Source organism: Scomber japonicus, chromosome 18 (genome assembly GCF_027409825.1).
Source record: "Scomber japonicus isolate fScoJap1 chromosome 18, fScoJap1.pri, whole genome shotgun sequence".
NCBI classification, from domain to species: domain Eukaryota; kingdom Metazoa; phylum Chordata; class Actinopteri; order Scombriformes; family Scombridae; genus Scomber; species Scomber japonicus.
Window position 1 is genome coordinate 19,629,961 of NC_070595.1, and position 15,177 is coordinate 19,645,137.

A 15,177-nucleotide genomic window follows, 5' to 3' on the forward strand; every position below is an offset into this window, starting at 1 on the left:
AGACCAAGTATGTGAATATTTTTTCAGTTTCATTTTTGATTATGCATATTTCAACCAAAACTCACTACAATGTGCCATATTGCTTCATTTAATTGTGCCATCTTTTTAACAAATTTTACCTTATTGCAATACATTTTCACTTATTTAGTTGTCTATTGCAATGAAATAGCTTGTGGGATTTTAAACATGATGTGATTATGTCGATTAAAACCCACTGACTATTATGCCCTCACGCATTTAGATGGCGATCTAGCGCTGTGGACAGTTGCATCAGTTCCTGTGTGTGCGTGTAAATAGCTGTGCTGTGCCGTAGCTGCTCCACGCTACTTTTTATTCCCAGGACGCAGAATAGTAATAAATCCTCCTCTGCTTGGAAAGGCATAATAAAGACGTCACCCTCCTGCTCGGGTTGGCTCAACCAAGCCAAGTGCGCAGCTATTTGTAAGCTACAACAACAACAACCTCCAGCACCATGCCCATGGATAACGTAGGGATTTCTCTGAGATCCCCTCGCCGTACGGAGACGATATCTGCGTCAGATCCATAGCAAAGACAGCCTTTGATTCCTCTGGATCTTTCTACTAAAAAAAAAAAACACACACACACACACACAGAGGGACTTGATCGTGTTACGGGGCTCTTGTCGCAACAAATAGGACGCAAGACGTGGATTTGAAGGTATTTAATAACTGCGACACTGAATGTAGATCGTAGACGTGCACACGCGTCCGCCAGAATAACGTGCTGTCATTGTGGTGCTCGGTGCGCACGTCTTTAAAGTGATCCAAATTTAAATGGATTGTGGTGTAGTCTGTTTGAACAGGGCTGCAGCTACAGGACGTAGCGCACTTCATAGCGGTGGCTGAAACGTTATGCACGACTCGTAGTCCGAAACAAAAATTGCACTATATGCCAGTTTCCAGAGCTCAGTTTTGCCTTTGTACTTATTTCTGATTATGTATTAGGTCAGACAGGGAAGTTGATGTCCACTAAGGTGGTTATGAAACACTGAAAAACTGTACTACGCACTTTTCTTCTCCGCTTCATATTGCATTTCTGAAGAGGCACGCCCACTCCTGAGCAATGTGGATGCCCCGTGCTGTTAAATTAATCGAGACTTTCTCTATTCGTGTGTACATGATAGGCCTCTTTATTCACTATTTGGTCAGTTGCCTACCATGAAATTAAAGGGCTGGAAGCAAACGCACCCTAAGCTGTTTAAAGCACTACCTTGGAGGGCATTTTTTACATTAATGACAATTTTGTTTTGCCAACAGAGGGGGGCACTCTTTCAAATAGATTTCCTCCTAGGGTGAATGGGGAAGTTTCCTATCTGTTGTGTATATGTAGTGTACAACAGAGTGTAGAAGGCCTATACGATGATCTAACAACAATAAGTAGAAAAGTACTGTGAGCATATGGCTAGTAGTATTACTAAGAATTGTTATGATAAAGTAAATGATGAAAACAGTCATGAGTTCATTGTATACTTACTATGAAGTACCACAGAGACTGTGTAAGACCATTCAGAAATATGATGGTATTTTTCTGATAAGAATATAAAATGCAATCATTAACCTGTTACCTTGTACCTTTTATACATATTTTTTAGGATTCCAAAAGCTTAATTTCACAATCCTGTTCTGTAGACCAAATGCCTCTTATAACACAGGGAAGTTAAATGGTATCTTTGTCCTTTTAAAAAGCCATGGAGGAAACAGCTGTTGAAACGGCAGCCTCTACCACCGGTGCCACCCCACCACCCCCAAGACCTCAGCCTTCCTCCTATGCACCCTCCCACAGTCTGCTGGAGTGGAGACGGAGAGTCAAGTCTGAGTATATGCGCCTTCGCCAGTTAAAACGCCTTAAAAAAGCAGAGGAAGTCAAGGTGGGTTATCTTGATATTGACACTTCTGCACAAAAAAACGGCCTGTCTGTATACATGGTATGTGGGACCTGCATTAGGTGTGTGTTTGATATGCAGCACTCATTGTGTATTATTATTATGTTTGTGTACTTGGTGCATGCGTGTCTTACCGTTCGTGTGACATGATCTTTGTTCTGTTTGTTTCCAGACCCTGTTTATGTCCAACAGGCAAAGGATTGAGCAACAGACAAATCTCCTGAATGAAGATTGGTCCAAGCTCAGGATTCAGTCCATCCCTTTGTCAACTTCAAGTGGAGCTGTGGCCAACAAGAAGGTGTGTGTGTGTGTGTGTGTGTGTGTGTGTGTGTGTGTGTGTGTGTGTGTGTGTGTGTGTGTGTGCTAAAGAGAGAGTCCAAGAAAATCATGACCACACATAACTTCACACACCATCCTGCCTGCATTGTCCAGCTCTGCCTTCATATTCCCGCAAGCGCTGCCATGGCTCAACTAGTAATCCAGTCTATTATTATTGTGTGAATGTGTGGAAAAGCTCCTCACAAGCATCAGGTTGAATCCTCTTCTCCAGCACAGTGTTCTGCTCTGATTCCTACCTGCCTCTCAGGTGGTACTAAAATTAAATATCTTAGGACAGAGCAGTGTGCCAGAAATGGATCACACAGCAGTCTAATAGTGGTCTGTTGCCCTGTGGGAGCTCAGAATATAAACAGCCAGAGGGCATAACAGCATCCTTCTCTTCACACATGCTGTCACAGTCTACTATATTGTGTTTACTGGGTTTATTTTCCTTGTGGGAGGTTGAGCAGCATGTGTCTTTGATTGTATAGTAATAATCCTGAAGACTGCTCTATTATCTTGTCAACCCCAACCCCAACTCTGGTTCTCTTACAGATGTGTACAGTGGAGTTTGGCTTCCCAGGATTCAAAGCTCAAGCCATTGCCATGAGACCATTGTCAACAGTGGCAGGAATCCCCTTTATGTACTCCTGGTCACCTCTGCAGCACAACTTCATGGTATGAAATAAATGTTGATGTTGTTGGTGATATAATTACAGTGTTATTACAAGTGCGGGCAGATTTGCACAGATTTTATTCCACATGTTCACATGATTCCAATTTTTATCATTGTCATGTCATGAATGGAAATAGACATTTCCAGGGCTTATTAATGAATGAATGAATGTATGAATATCAATGATCATGAACATGTTTTTATATTAAAGGAATAGTTCTACTCCAGTTCAAAAAAGTTTTATTCTGGACATGCATATTTTTTATCTTCAGCCCCTCTGAAGCATCACATGTGGCAGTGTGAAGTATGCCATGTGATTGTTGCATGCCTGTCTTCCTCAGAGTGGCAGGGGACAATGCACATGCATGATGTAAGGCAAATATTGTTAATTTTAATTTGGGTTTTTTTATTTTGATTTGGGTTTTTTTTGTCGTAGGTAGAAGATGAGACGTTCCTTCACAACATTCCATACATGGGTGATGAGGTACTGGAGCAGGACGAGGCCTTCCTGGAGGAACTCATTGACAACTATGATGGTGTCCATGGTGACAGAGGTGTGTGCTGAATGCTCCATCCATTCAAGTTGTCTGCACAGATAGCATAATCCTATCCTTTTTTGGCCATCAGTGTGCAACATTTGCTCAAGAACTTGGGTTTATTAATGTTGATAGTACAGCTTATGTCAGTCTTAAGTCTGTCTGTAGGACAACACAAATATTTAAGAGATGAACATTGACATATGTCAGGTTCTAACACAATAATTGTGTTCCAGAGGGGGGCTTCATCAGCGACGAGATCTTTAAACAGCTGGTGGAGGCCTTGACCCAGTACTCTGACCATGAGGAAGAGGACGAGGAGGAAGCTGCGGCGGTGGCGGTGACAGAGGCGGCGGGAAAGAAGGAGGAAGAGAGAGCGATGAGGAGGAGTTCAGTGGAGGGTTCAGAAGAGACCAAAGCTGGGACTGTGGCGTTCATCAGAAGAAAGAGGAGGAACACTACTGAGGGTGAGAGTGTTAAAGGCTTCAGTTGGTGCATTTCTGAGTTCAGACTTTGTCCTGTGAGAGAACAAGAGGGCTGCAGCATGAACAAGGCGGTTACTGTTTGTCTTTTTACACTGTGCAGCTGCCACATGGTCGCCTTGCCACAGCAGCTCCTGAACCAGCATTGTTTACTTTAAAGCCACCCCTGTGTCCCTGCATGGGTACTGTTTGTGAGGGAACCTGTTTGTCCATGACACTGATATGACCCATCTCTAATTACAGGACTTAATGACCTCTTGTACCAGGCTTTATGGGAAACTAGGCTGTATACACACTCTGCCAACACTTAGTGATAGTGAAATCAAAGCATACCTGGACACACAGTATTTCAGCTACTGGTACACAAATGCATGTATGCAAGGTCCATGAATAAAGTATTTAAAAAATAAAAAAAACAGCATTGCTCTCATTACATCATGTTCTTCACAGAGAAACTGTTTTCAGAACATGTTATTGCTAACTGGCCTTGAGCAATGGGAAAACTCCTGTATCGTTGCAAAATGTTTGAGAGAACACGTTGCATAAGATTTATTTGTGAATCTGTATCAAAACCTGATGTTTGGACAAAAACTGGTTTATTTGTATAACAAATTCTGTTCACTGTTTCATTCTGTCTCCTAAAGCGAGGGACCTGACCGGCAGCAAGAAGATCCCCAATGATACGATATTTACAGCCATCGCCTCAATGTTCCCTTACAAGGGCACCACGGAGGAGCTGAAGGAAAAGTAAGAAAAGTGAAATGAAACTGAGGGATCTGTGTGCACAATGCTGAACAGACCGTTGCTTAGTGTTCACCATGGAGACGCAAGCTGTCAGGGAGGAGAGTAATAATGGTGGCTCCCTCTCAGGCTCTCTCACTCAAAGGAGCAGTTGTATCAGCTTCTGAAAGAGCTTTACATAGAGAGAAACATCGACATCTTTGCCCAATACTGACTTCAAAATGAACAAACTAATAGTGCTGCATGAAGAACTGTTAACAGGTAATCACTATTAAAAACTCTCCCTGTAACTTCCATAGGTACAAGGACCTCCTGGAGCCCCCTAGCCCAGTCAAGCTGCCCCCCCTCTGCACCCCCAATCTAGATGGACCCTTTGCTAAGTCTGTGCAGCGGGAGCAGTCACTACACTCCTTCCACACACTCTTTTGCAGACGTTGCTTCAAATACGACTGCTTCCTTCACCGTAATGGCATAATATGTTTTTTATTATCATTCCTCCAGCAGATTTATTTTTCAAATGCTTATCTATACTTAGAAATACTTCATGCTCACGTCATTTGTGACCAGTTGCTACTACTAACTACTTCACTGACACTAAAAATGTTTTTTTCTGTTCAAAAGCTTTTCATGCCTCACCCAATGTTTACAAGAGGAAGAATAAGGAGATCCGAATTGAGACTGAACCATGTGGTGTGGACTGCTTCCTGTTACAGGTATGCCAAACCCTGCAGATGTTTAACCCATGTTTATATCATTCATTCACTCTGTACACTGTGGTACTCTTTCTATCTTGCATGTGTTTCTTACCATCCCTTGTCCTCTTGTGAAGAAAGGGGCTAAAGAGTTTGTGGATCAGAATATGTTGCGGTCACAGAGGACTCGGAAGCGGCGGAGGCAGCAGCGTGCCACCAACTCCAGCTGTCCTGGGCCTTCTGGGTCTGCTGAGGAAAGCAAAGAGGCCGACAGTGACCATGAGACCACCTCCTCCTCAGGTAGGACTGATCTCACTGCTTTTGAAACCACCAGGTGCCCTTTCCAGACAGGTGTGAGACAATACAGTAGTTGCTTATATTAAACATTTGATTGATTTTTGAGATTTCTCAGCAACTCCACAGTAAATATAAAAATCAGGTTAATTTTGAAGGCTGGCTGCTCCATTCATAGTTGTTTTAATGTGCTTCTGAGATTCTGAGTAACTGTATGACTAAGTGGATGCATCATTTACCATAACCTCCCTCAAATCCCTCCCTTTTACTAAGGCTGCCTGCCCAGACTGACTGCAGGCCTACAGAATAGTGAAATTTGGCCAGAGATGAAAGCTTTTAAGTCATATCCTGCTCTCTCTTCTGTCTCCCCTCTTCCATCTCCTCTCAGTATCAGCTCTCTCTTGCCAAGCAAAATAAACCAACCATTAGTTTTGCATGCTTCAGACCCAACACAAACACTTTGTTCCCTCTCCCCCTCCTCCTACTCAGTTTTTTCTCTTTTTTTTCATTTATATTGACATCTTCATGTGGAGAGCAGTGGGAGGGAAATAAGAGCAATCTCTTTGGGCTCTTTATCTTTCTCTCTTTCCCTTGGAGCTCTCAGGTTGTTGTACATCGCCATCAATGCCTCACTGGAAGTCTCTGTTAGCTTTGGAAATCGCTCGTGCTCAGCCAGTGACTCAGCAGACTCTCTCGCACGTGTTGAGATAATATGGAAAAAACAGATTGTTGAGCTGATTTATAAAGATACTGGGTGATGGAGCATGTGGCCGCAGCAATGCTGCATTCAGCTTGTTGCCAAGCAACATTCGGCTCTCTGCCTTGAGCTGTGGGTGTGCGAGCATCAGTCTTGAATATCCGAAAAGCTAAGTCAAAGCCCATGGTCCTGTGTATGTGTGTGCACGTGTGTGTGTGTGTGTGTGTGTGTGTGTGTGTGTGTGTGTGTGTGTGTGTGTGTGTGTGTGTGTGTGTGCACGTGTGTGCGTGCATACAGATGTACAAAAAATGGGATCAAGAAATAGCAATATGTCTGTTTTGTATGTTTAGATAAGCAATACCGATGTGCATGTGCTGATAAAAACTGTAATAAACGTTTTGCCAAGACCAAGTAATAGAAAAGTTTTTGTGTGTATATTCAGCTTCATGTGCGTTCTTTGCTTGCCAGGAGTAGTTAGTCAGTGATACCGAAGTGTGTGTCTGTATGTGTATGCATGATACAGAAGGGAATTCGCGATGCCAGACTCCCACTAAGTTACGTCCAGGGGATGATGATGGGGAGCAGCAGGCGTGCTGTGTGGTCCAGTGGAGTGGGGCGGAGGAGTCACTGTTCAGGGTGCTGCACGGCACATACTTCAACAACTTCTGCTCCATTGCTCGACTCATCGGTACAAAGAACTGCAAAGAGGTGAAGTGCTCACACACCTTTCAGGTTTCACTGACACAATAAGCAGAAGAGACTGCACAAACAACTGCTGTTACTGAACTATGATAATTAATCACGCATATATATTTAAACATATTCTGGCTCATATTTACACAAATTTTCACAAGTTGTTACATATAGGATTTTATCATTAGGTCATTGTTACTGCTTAAACGCTATAAGTGTACAAAACAGCCCAAATGGAGCCACAGCTTTCAAAGTAGAACTATGGAAATGTATCTAAAATTATTAATGCACTAGTAGAGCATATAAGAAAACATAGGCCATGTAAAAGGGGAATGGTGACAAAAAAAGAGAATTTATAAGAAATTAGGTTTTAATTTTTGAGAAAAACTTTTAACATTAATAGTCATTGCAGTTGTGAGTTATTAGCTGTTTTATCTGTTGTTTACTCACTATATTAGCCATGAAATGTAGTTTTAAACGTTAAGCAATGAATTTGGACTTTCTAGGACTGATGCATAGTTGTTTTGAAATGAAGCAGACAACATACTTTTGTTGCTTTTTTCTGTTTCTATTGCGTCAGTGCGAGTATAATAACACATGTATCCTGTGCCTGTGGTTTTATGGTGTGGGTAATTGGGCTGACTACAGAGAGAATAGCATGTGGTACCATAAACAGGGATGTTTACCAGATGTGACGTCTCACATGCTTTCTCATAATGCAGTCATTCAGCCATAGACATTCCCAGCCTAATGCCAATTGAATATCATATGAGTTATGTACAGTATAAGAAGCCTTGTACAGAACATATTAGAGCCTCTGAATTACTTAAGCACACTTTTACCAGTAAACAAGCAAACCAAATCTAGACCTATCTGAGACATTGTGAAAGAACCTCACGTCTTTACATCCAACCCTTGTAGTGCCTCTTTCCTATGTCCACACAGTCCAGAGTCTGTATTGGACTGTCTGTTAAAGCTCTGCTGGTATCCAGAGGGCCCCGCCCACTGCTTAACTGAGTGGAAAAGCAGAAACCAGCTGCATCATTATGTATGTCCGTGTTCTAGGGAAGAGGCCAAATCTGGGCTTTGGCAGCCAGAAGTAGTTGTGTGTGTGTGTGTGCGTGTGTCTGTGTCTGTGTCTGTGTCTCTCTCTCTCTCTCTCTGTGTGTGTGTGTGTGTGTGTGTGTGTGTGTGTGTGTGTGTGTGTGTGTTTGGCCTCTGCAGTGGAGTTTTGAAAGCAGAGGATGGAGGGGGCAGGATGTTCTGTGGCGTAATCATGGAGATGTGCCTTTCGGTTGAGAGCTACTACATTACAAGATTATTACAATGAAGCGGAACTGAATTGTCAAACAGTTGTGTAAATTTGTGTCGAATTTGCACATTGTGCTATTGTTCATGTCATATTCATCTCCTTCAGGTCTACGAGTTTGCAGTGAAGGAGGTCCTGATCCATCGTGTACCTTTAGAGGATGGAGGCATCTCTCCCCAAAAGAAGAAAAGGAAACACAGGCAAGATATCACCAGTTGTTCTCTAATGGAAACATAATGATAACATGAAATCTTGCAAAACAGAGGTTGACCTTCAGTGACATTTCCTGAATAAATAAAAGTTTTAAATTAATTATTTATCTAATTAAGTCATGCAGAGGAAATGTCCTAACAATTAAATTAAAAAGGGTGTTCTTCACTGTTTTGTATTTATTACTTTTAAATCTGCATTTGGTCTTACACAATTTTTGTCACTAAGTCTGTGCAGTGTAAGCTAATTGAATGTCTAATATCTAAATTTGTATTCTATTGTCCTGCAATTCATACCAAGAAGAAAAGAAGTAAAAGGAATTTTTGACTCCTGAATAAACTCTTTCATTGTGTTTGTTTGATGAGGCAGGTTATGGGCAAAGATTCAGCTAAAGAAAGGTATGTTCATCCCACAATCAAACATCCCTTTTGAGATACTACACAGCTTACTGTTGTCAGTCTGAGGACTTTGTCCTCTGTTGCTCCAGATAACTCATCCAATCAGGTGTACAACTACCAGCCATGTGACCACCCTGACCACCCATGCGACAGCTCCTGCCCGTGTGTGATAACCCAGAATTTCTGTGAGAAGTTCTGCCAGTGCGAGAACGAGTGTGAGTGTCACTTTTCTTATTCACCTGTGTCACCAATCTGTCATTTACTGCATGCATCTTTATTTTTAACGCAACAAAAACACCTACCTAGTGTGATCTGCCTTGATGCTGAAGAAGAAAAAAAAGAGTATGTGATAACCACATTCTCTAATGAAAGCTCAGTGTAGCTTTAAAGCCATTTTGCCATGCCACAATAGAGAGGGCATTAGGTTGTAAAACAATTCTGCAGTATTCTGGGAGCAGTCAGAGGAGAAACTGTCCTCTGGCAGGAATAGGTGGGTGTCTGTTTAATACAGAACTGCGTTCATAGTGAGGCATTTGCTGCAGCGGCAGTAACCAAGATCTGTGTTTTCCGAAATGGCCACATGGTGGTGGAATGCATTTTGTATTTTGCCCTTTGGAGAGTTTACAATAGAGAAAGGGGACCAGACGTGTAAACATGTTTCTATGGTTTGGAAAGGATGGTTTTGCTTCATCTGATCATCTGTTCAGTCGTGGTTCAGTTACCTTCCCTCCCCCCTCCTCCTCCTTACCTGACTGTTACCTCGCCTTTTCCCGTAGCAGAGGAGAGCTGGGGTCAAACAGGAAGCAGCCTTCAGTTGCACATGTGTGTGCTCTAAAGTCTTGGAGAGAAATCAAAGGGATGTGAGTGGCTCCGTGCCTGATGTACAACATGATTTCCAGCATCAGCATGAGTCAGACAGCTCCAGCTAAACAATGCTTGATGATACAGACACATAAAATCTGCACTGGCTGGGAAAGGGAGGTTAAAACGGCACGATAGAGAAGACAAATGCGGACTGGAGCTCTTGTTATGGACGGTTTTCCCTAGGCAGAGGCTGCTGGAAAGACATTTCGGTTATTCTTGCCTGATCCTCCTGTTCATCTGCCCGGAGGGTGTTATGTTACACTCTGCAAAATTGTATTTCAGCATATCTGCCAGCAGAGGTCCCTGACATATGAGCTTCTCAGCATTACTCAGCCATTGAGCTTCTGTACTGCGACTGCGTTTTGAAATGGAATTATTTATCATTTTCTTATTTATTCTGCCAAGCCACATAATGTATAATCTTTCTGTATCGCTGCATGAAATCTGTTCCATAACCTTCTCGTCACATCCCCTTTCAGAGCAGCTGTGTATTTAAATGTTTTCCAGGCCAGAACCGATTCCCAGGCTGCAGGTGTAAGACACAGTGTAACACTAAACAGTGTCCCTGCTACCTGGCCGTGAGGGAGTGTGACCCAGATCTGTGCATGACCTGCGGTGCTGCAGACCACTGGGACACCTCGGTGGTCTCCTGCAAGAACTGCAGCATCCAGAGAGGCCTAAAAAAGGTACGCCAGAACCCTTGAAGTTCTTGATGGTCAAACAATAGAAATCTGATCATCTGTAATTCTGGAGACAAAGTCAAGTTAGGGGTGTATAGATCATATTGCTTGTGGTCTTCTAACCTACATTTGAACTTCTCTCAGCATCTGCTGTTGGCACCATCAGATGTCGCCGGGTGGGGCACCTTCATCAAAGAGTCTGTTCAGAAGAATGAGTTCATCTCAGAGTATTGCGGAGAGGCAAGTCCATGCAGCTTTGTCTAATTTTAACTGTATTCATAATCTCACAATTTAAAAGTTTTTTACTTAAAGTGTTAAAATGTGTGTCCATGTGTGTGTACATGAGCAGCTGATCTCTCAGGATGAGGCGGACCGACGTGGCAGAATCTATGACAAATATATGTCTAGCTTCCTTTTCAATTTGAACAATGGCAAGTATTCCCTGCTCTTATTTCCTAAGCCAACCATACTACACTTAGAGTACATTAATTAATCTTTAATGGACTGTTTATATCATCAGACTTTGTTGTGGATGCCACACGAAAAGGGAACAAAATCCGCTTTGCAAATCATTCAGTTAATCCCAACTGTTACGCAAAAGGTAAGACTGTTCTGCTATGAATTGAAATGTGAATGAAGGAATTTGGGGGAGGATGAAAAAGACTGTTTTGTTGGCTGATGTTGTGATTGCCACCGTTGCAGTGGTGATGGTGAATGGAGACCACCGTATTGGAATTTTTGCCAAACGAGCAATCCTGCAAGGAGAGGAGCTTTTCTTCGACTACAGGTAGAGTCACAGGCCTTTTTGTGACTCTCCATCAGCTTCAAAGTAAACTTAAAAAAGGTGCTATATTATGTGACTGTATAACTAGTTTCTGCAGATACTGTTTACTGACTTTTTACTTCACCTTCCTCCCACAGATACAGCCAAGCCGATGCCCTCAAATATGTGGGGATAGAGAGGGAGGTAGACATGACTTAGCTGCACCTGCTGCCTACCTCCATAACTTGTCCTTAACTCCTCAGCCACCCACTAACGCTTCTGTCCCTCTCTGCAGCGTCACACCTAGCTGACGAGTTTCTTTGTGCAGGCACTGTGTCTGCTCTCTCTGCTGCACTTCCAAAAATAGAAAGTCCCTCCCCCCGCTGTTTGCAGGTGCTTCTGCTCTGCAGACAATGTACCACCTCCCTCAATGACAGCCGTCAGCTCTCCCCCTCATCTTCCCGAATTCAGCCACCTTGCAAGACTGTGTACGCCAAGCTTATGAAATTAAACTATTTAAAGTGGAAATACTATTAATCTGTATTGCTTACTGCACCAAGAGGATCACACCTTTTATTTTTGTTCCATCTTGTCAAAGCAAAGAGGCTACGATTATTCATCATACAGTGTGTTACTCTCTCAGCAGTTTTGTTACTGTACTTATAGACTGGCTTTTGTTTGACCTCTCAATACTTAATGCAAGCTTTTACATCGTACCTAATAATGATCAGTGAAATGCATGTGCTGTCTCTTGGATAAACAAACCATTAAACATGTTAGTCACAGCATTAGCGTCAGTCAGATGCTGCTCTATGCAGTTACTCAATATGTAGTGTGATGTTACCCGCTAGCTGGTCTTCAGAAGAACTCGACCATGCTTGTTCCTCTGTGAACCTTTACAGCAGCTAGCATCACCACCACATCTTTATGGTGAAATAAGTTATTGTGCATTTATATCATTGTTCTGCAAAAATAGGCAACCAGACAAGAAACCGACTGACTGAATGTAACCTATAGATGATGGTGAAGAGATCTCATTCTGTTTTTAATTTTACACTTTTTCCCATACTATTGGTACTCAAAGCAACGCACATGCAAATCTAACATTTGTCATCTCGTTTACATGATCTTAAGGCCTTCACACTTTGTGAGGCAAATAATTAATAAATGAACTAGTCACACATTAAATGTCTTCCTTTTAAAAAACAAATAAGTGCCAAATGATTCCACACAGAAAAAGACTGTAACCATGTGGATGTGTTGCATAATTAACGGAGCTGTGTTGAAGGTAAACGTTACAAGGTTATGACTATGGAAAAAGCAAAATGATCAGTGTTTGACCAAATATTAAAGTCCCCCACATGTGAATGTAAAATATCACTTATCATCTTTTCGTTTGTTTTTTTACGTCCAGATTTGTTATTCACTCTGTTTTTCATTCATTAAAACAATAAAGCCCACATTGAAATGAGATTTCTCAATAGAAATGAACAAAATGGAGTTTACGGCTATGTACAGTGTATGCCTATAAAAATTAAAGGTTTAACTTTATACATTACAACATGTTGTCCTTGTCCTTGAGTGTGTTATCTGCTAAAAAAAAAATCACTGCAAAAAGCATCTCACCTAAATAACACCGTAACAATTTCTTTCAAGCTTCTTTTATTGGAGGTGACAGTTTGGCTTTGCCTTGATTTACACAGTAATGGTCATTTACAGTGAAAGTATTACAAAACAAATTTGAGCATACTGAAGAACAAAAATTCCTAAATACCCATGTGATCACAAACACAACTGTAATCATAAGTTCTGGTACCTGTTGCAGGAGGATTCAGTTTGATGATGCAGAGTCTCATCCTGCCTACTCATCACTCTGGTGCGATTACCATCTGATTTGATCACATGACTGCTGACAGGATATCTGCAGATTCTCATGAAGCATGAAAAGTCTTAAGGCCTAATAGGTATTAAAATCTCTATAATAGGTGTTAAATAGAAGACAACAGAATCACTTGTCATTCAAGATTATTTTTTATTGATCTTAGTTTAACTATATGGCCCTTAAATAAATAATAAGTATGAATAAATGTGCTTGTGTTATTTATTCTAATTGGTTATTGCCAGGAAGGATTAAACAGCATTTAAAAAACAAAAAAGTATCACATTTTGTGAGATCAGCAGATACCCTGTCTGAACTAACAACATGCTGCTGGCCTACTCCATCTAGTGGGCTTTTTATCCTAATCTCTTTCACCCACATCCTCGCCTCCATTATCAGGATGCAGGATGGACACTTCAGGATCAGTTCTGCATTTCTCCCCTGCGCTTGAAATTTCCCTTGCTGATGCCTGATGCCTGAAAATGGAGGGGCCACTCCAAGCTACGCCCAGGCCTCATTTCTGTCTCACTGTACTACCGTTGGTGCACTAAAATAAGTGAGTTGGAATAGTTGGCATCAGTGCACATGTTTGTTTTTAACATCAGTAGGCTGTATCTTCGTGGGCAAACTATGAATTCACAAACATTTAAACATCCAGTCAGTCACACATACACACGCTCCAGGGACCACGCATGAAAAAACTAGTGAATGGCATTAAAGTGTCACTGCTAGGCTGAGTATTTATAGTACAGTTACCAGTGAATACAGTAAGGGTGTATACATTTATATAATACATAAATCGACTCTTTCCTAATAGGCGACAAAGCATATTTGACCCAAGTTTGTTGGCTTGTGTCAAATATGAGCCTTGAGTGGTGATTGTCTATTTAACAAAAAAAAAACACACACTATTCTTTGTACTCATCACAAACCAACAATTTCCCCTTGTTTGCTCACTTGCCACTTTCATTCATCTTATTACAGTACATTCTTAAAAATATAGCCTGTGAAGGCGACTTTTTGGCCAAATCTGTACAGTTTTTACATCTACTGTACATGCTTTCACTATACAATTTCGCACAGTCCTGTCCATCTGCAACGGAAGAGGTGTTTGGAGGTGTGTTAGAGCTACAGAGATCAAGTACTGTACTTTCTTTATCCTGAGCATTCTAAAAAGCTACCATGAATAATTTTACTTTCAGTGCTAAGCAGCCTACGGTGAAAACACAAGAGCAGGCCTTCACTGTAGAGTCTGCTCATACATTACAGAGTCAAAGGATTACATTCAAAGCACTCAGTTTTGTATAAACCATAGGAATAAAAAAAGTCGTTTAACACATTATTCATATATTCACGTATACACTCATTACATCCTACTTGCTATTGTGCACCTGCAAATTAAACTGATACATTAACATCACTGGTGGCTGAAAGAAGCTCATATTATTGCATGTTACTGCAAAGTGCGCTCATGCTCTACATATGCATAGCAAATATGTAGCAAGTGTTTTGCTCTTTTTTTTCACATACATTATAGTGCTTTAGTATTGAGGAGAGCTGCAGTGAGTGATGGAAGCCCTAAGCTTTTGTTGAACCACACATCATACGAAATTTCATCCTGCCAGAGAAGAAATTTTCATTGGACTATTATTAGAATTTTTAAACTTTCCACAGGAAGCAGCTAAACAAGCAGCAGCAATAATGACAGTGTGGTCAGCTACTGTCCTACAGCAAATGCAAAAATATTCAAGCAGTGTGAGTTTGAAGTAAAATATTAGCATTTACACTCGTGTGGTCCTCTGTACATAATTGTGTGTGTGCATGTGTGTTTATATATATATCTATGTATATATATATATGCGCTTCTTCACATGACCATAGGGAGTAGCTGTTTCTTGAAACGTTCTTATTATTTGGGGATGAAAGGATTGTGAGAAGTCTGATCTTTCTGTAATAGTGCCGAATACAGAAAATACCCGCTGAGTGAAAAACACTCTGTAGCACCAAGCTTTTGGCAGCTTGACCATAATACAGTATAAGCG

The 15,177-nt window shown here is 41.4% G+C and overlaps 1 protein-coding gene across 1 annotated transcript; it reads left to right on the forward strand.

Annotated features, from left to right (window-relative positions):
* The first annotated feature begins 258 nt into the window (after positions 1-258).
* On the forward strand, positions 259-12,811 carry ezh1 (enhancer of zeste 1 polycomb repressive complex 2 subunit). Its single transcript, XM_053337736.1, has 20 exons — positions 259-678; positions 1,707-1,888; positions 2,076-2,201; positions 2,777-2,899; positions 3,334-3,451; positions 3,670-3,900; positions 4,560-4,662; positions 4,956-5,119; positions 5,278-5,369; positions 5,486-5,648; positions 6,863-7,047; positions 8,450-8,541; positions 8,921-8,949; positions 9,039-9,164; positions 10,321-10,499; positions 10,638-10,733; positions 10,843-10,924; positions 11,014-11,094; positions 11,196-11,280; positions 11,415-12,811. Exons 2-20 carry the CDS (start codon positions 1,709-1,711, stop codon positions 11,473-11,475), a joined length of 2,316 nt encoding a protein of 771 aa, XP_053193711.1. The 5' UTR covers positions 259-678; positions 1,707-1,708; the 3' UTR covers positions 11,476-12,811.
* Positions 12,812-15,177: the final 2,366 nt, after the last annotated feature.

Bases quoted from the DNA above. Each gene is read 5' to 3' on its own strand.
- ezh1 (XM_053337736.1), top strand. From the start codon at position 1,709: ATGGAGGAAACAGCTGTTGAAACGGCAGCCTCTACCACCGGTGCCACC. The intron at 7,048-8,449 runs GTGAAGTGCTCA...CATCTCCTTCAG, and splicing joins GTACAAAGAACTGCAAAGAG to GTCTACGAGTTTGCAGTGAA. The intron at 8,542-8,920 runs GCAAGATATCAC...TTGATGAGGCAG, and splicing joins AAGAAGAAAAGGAAACACAG to GTTATGGGCAAAGATTCAGC.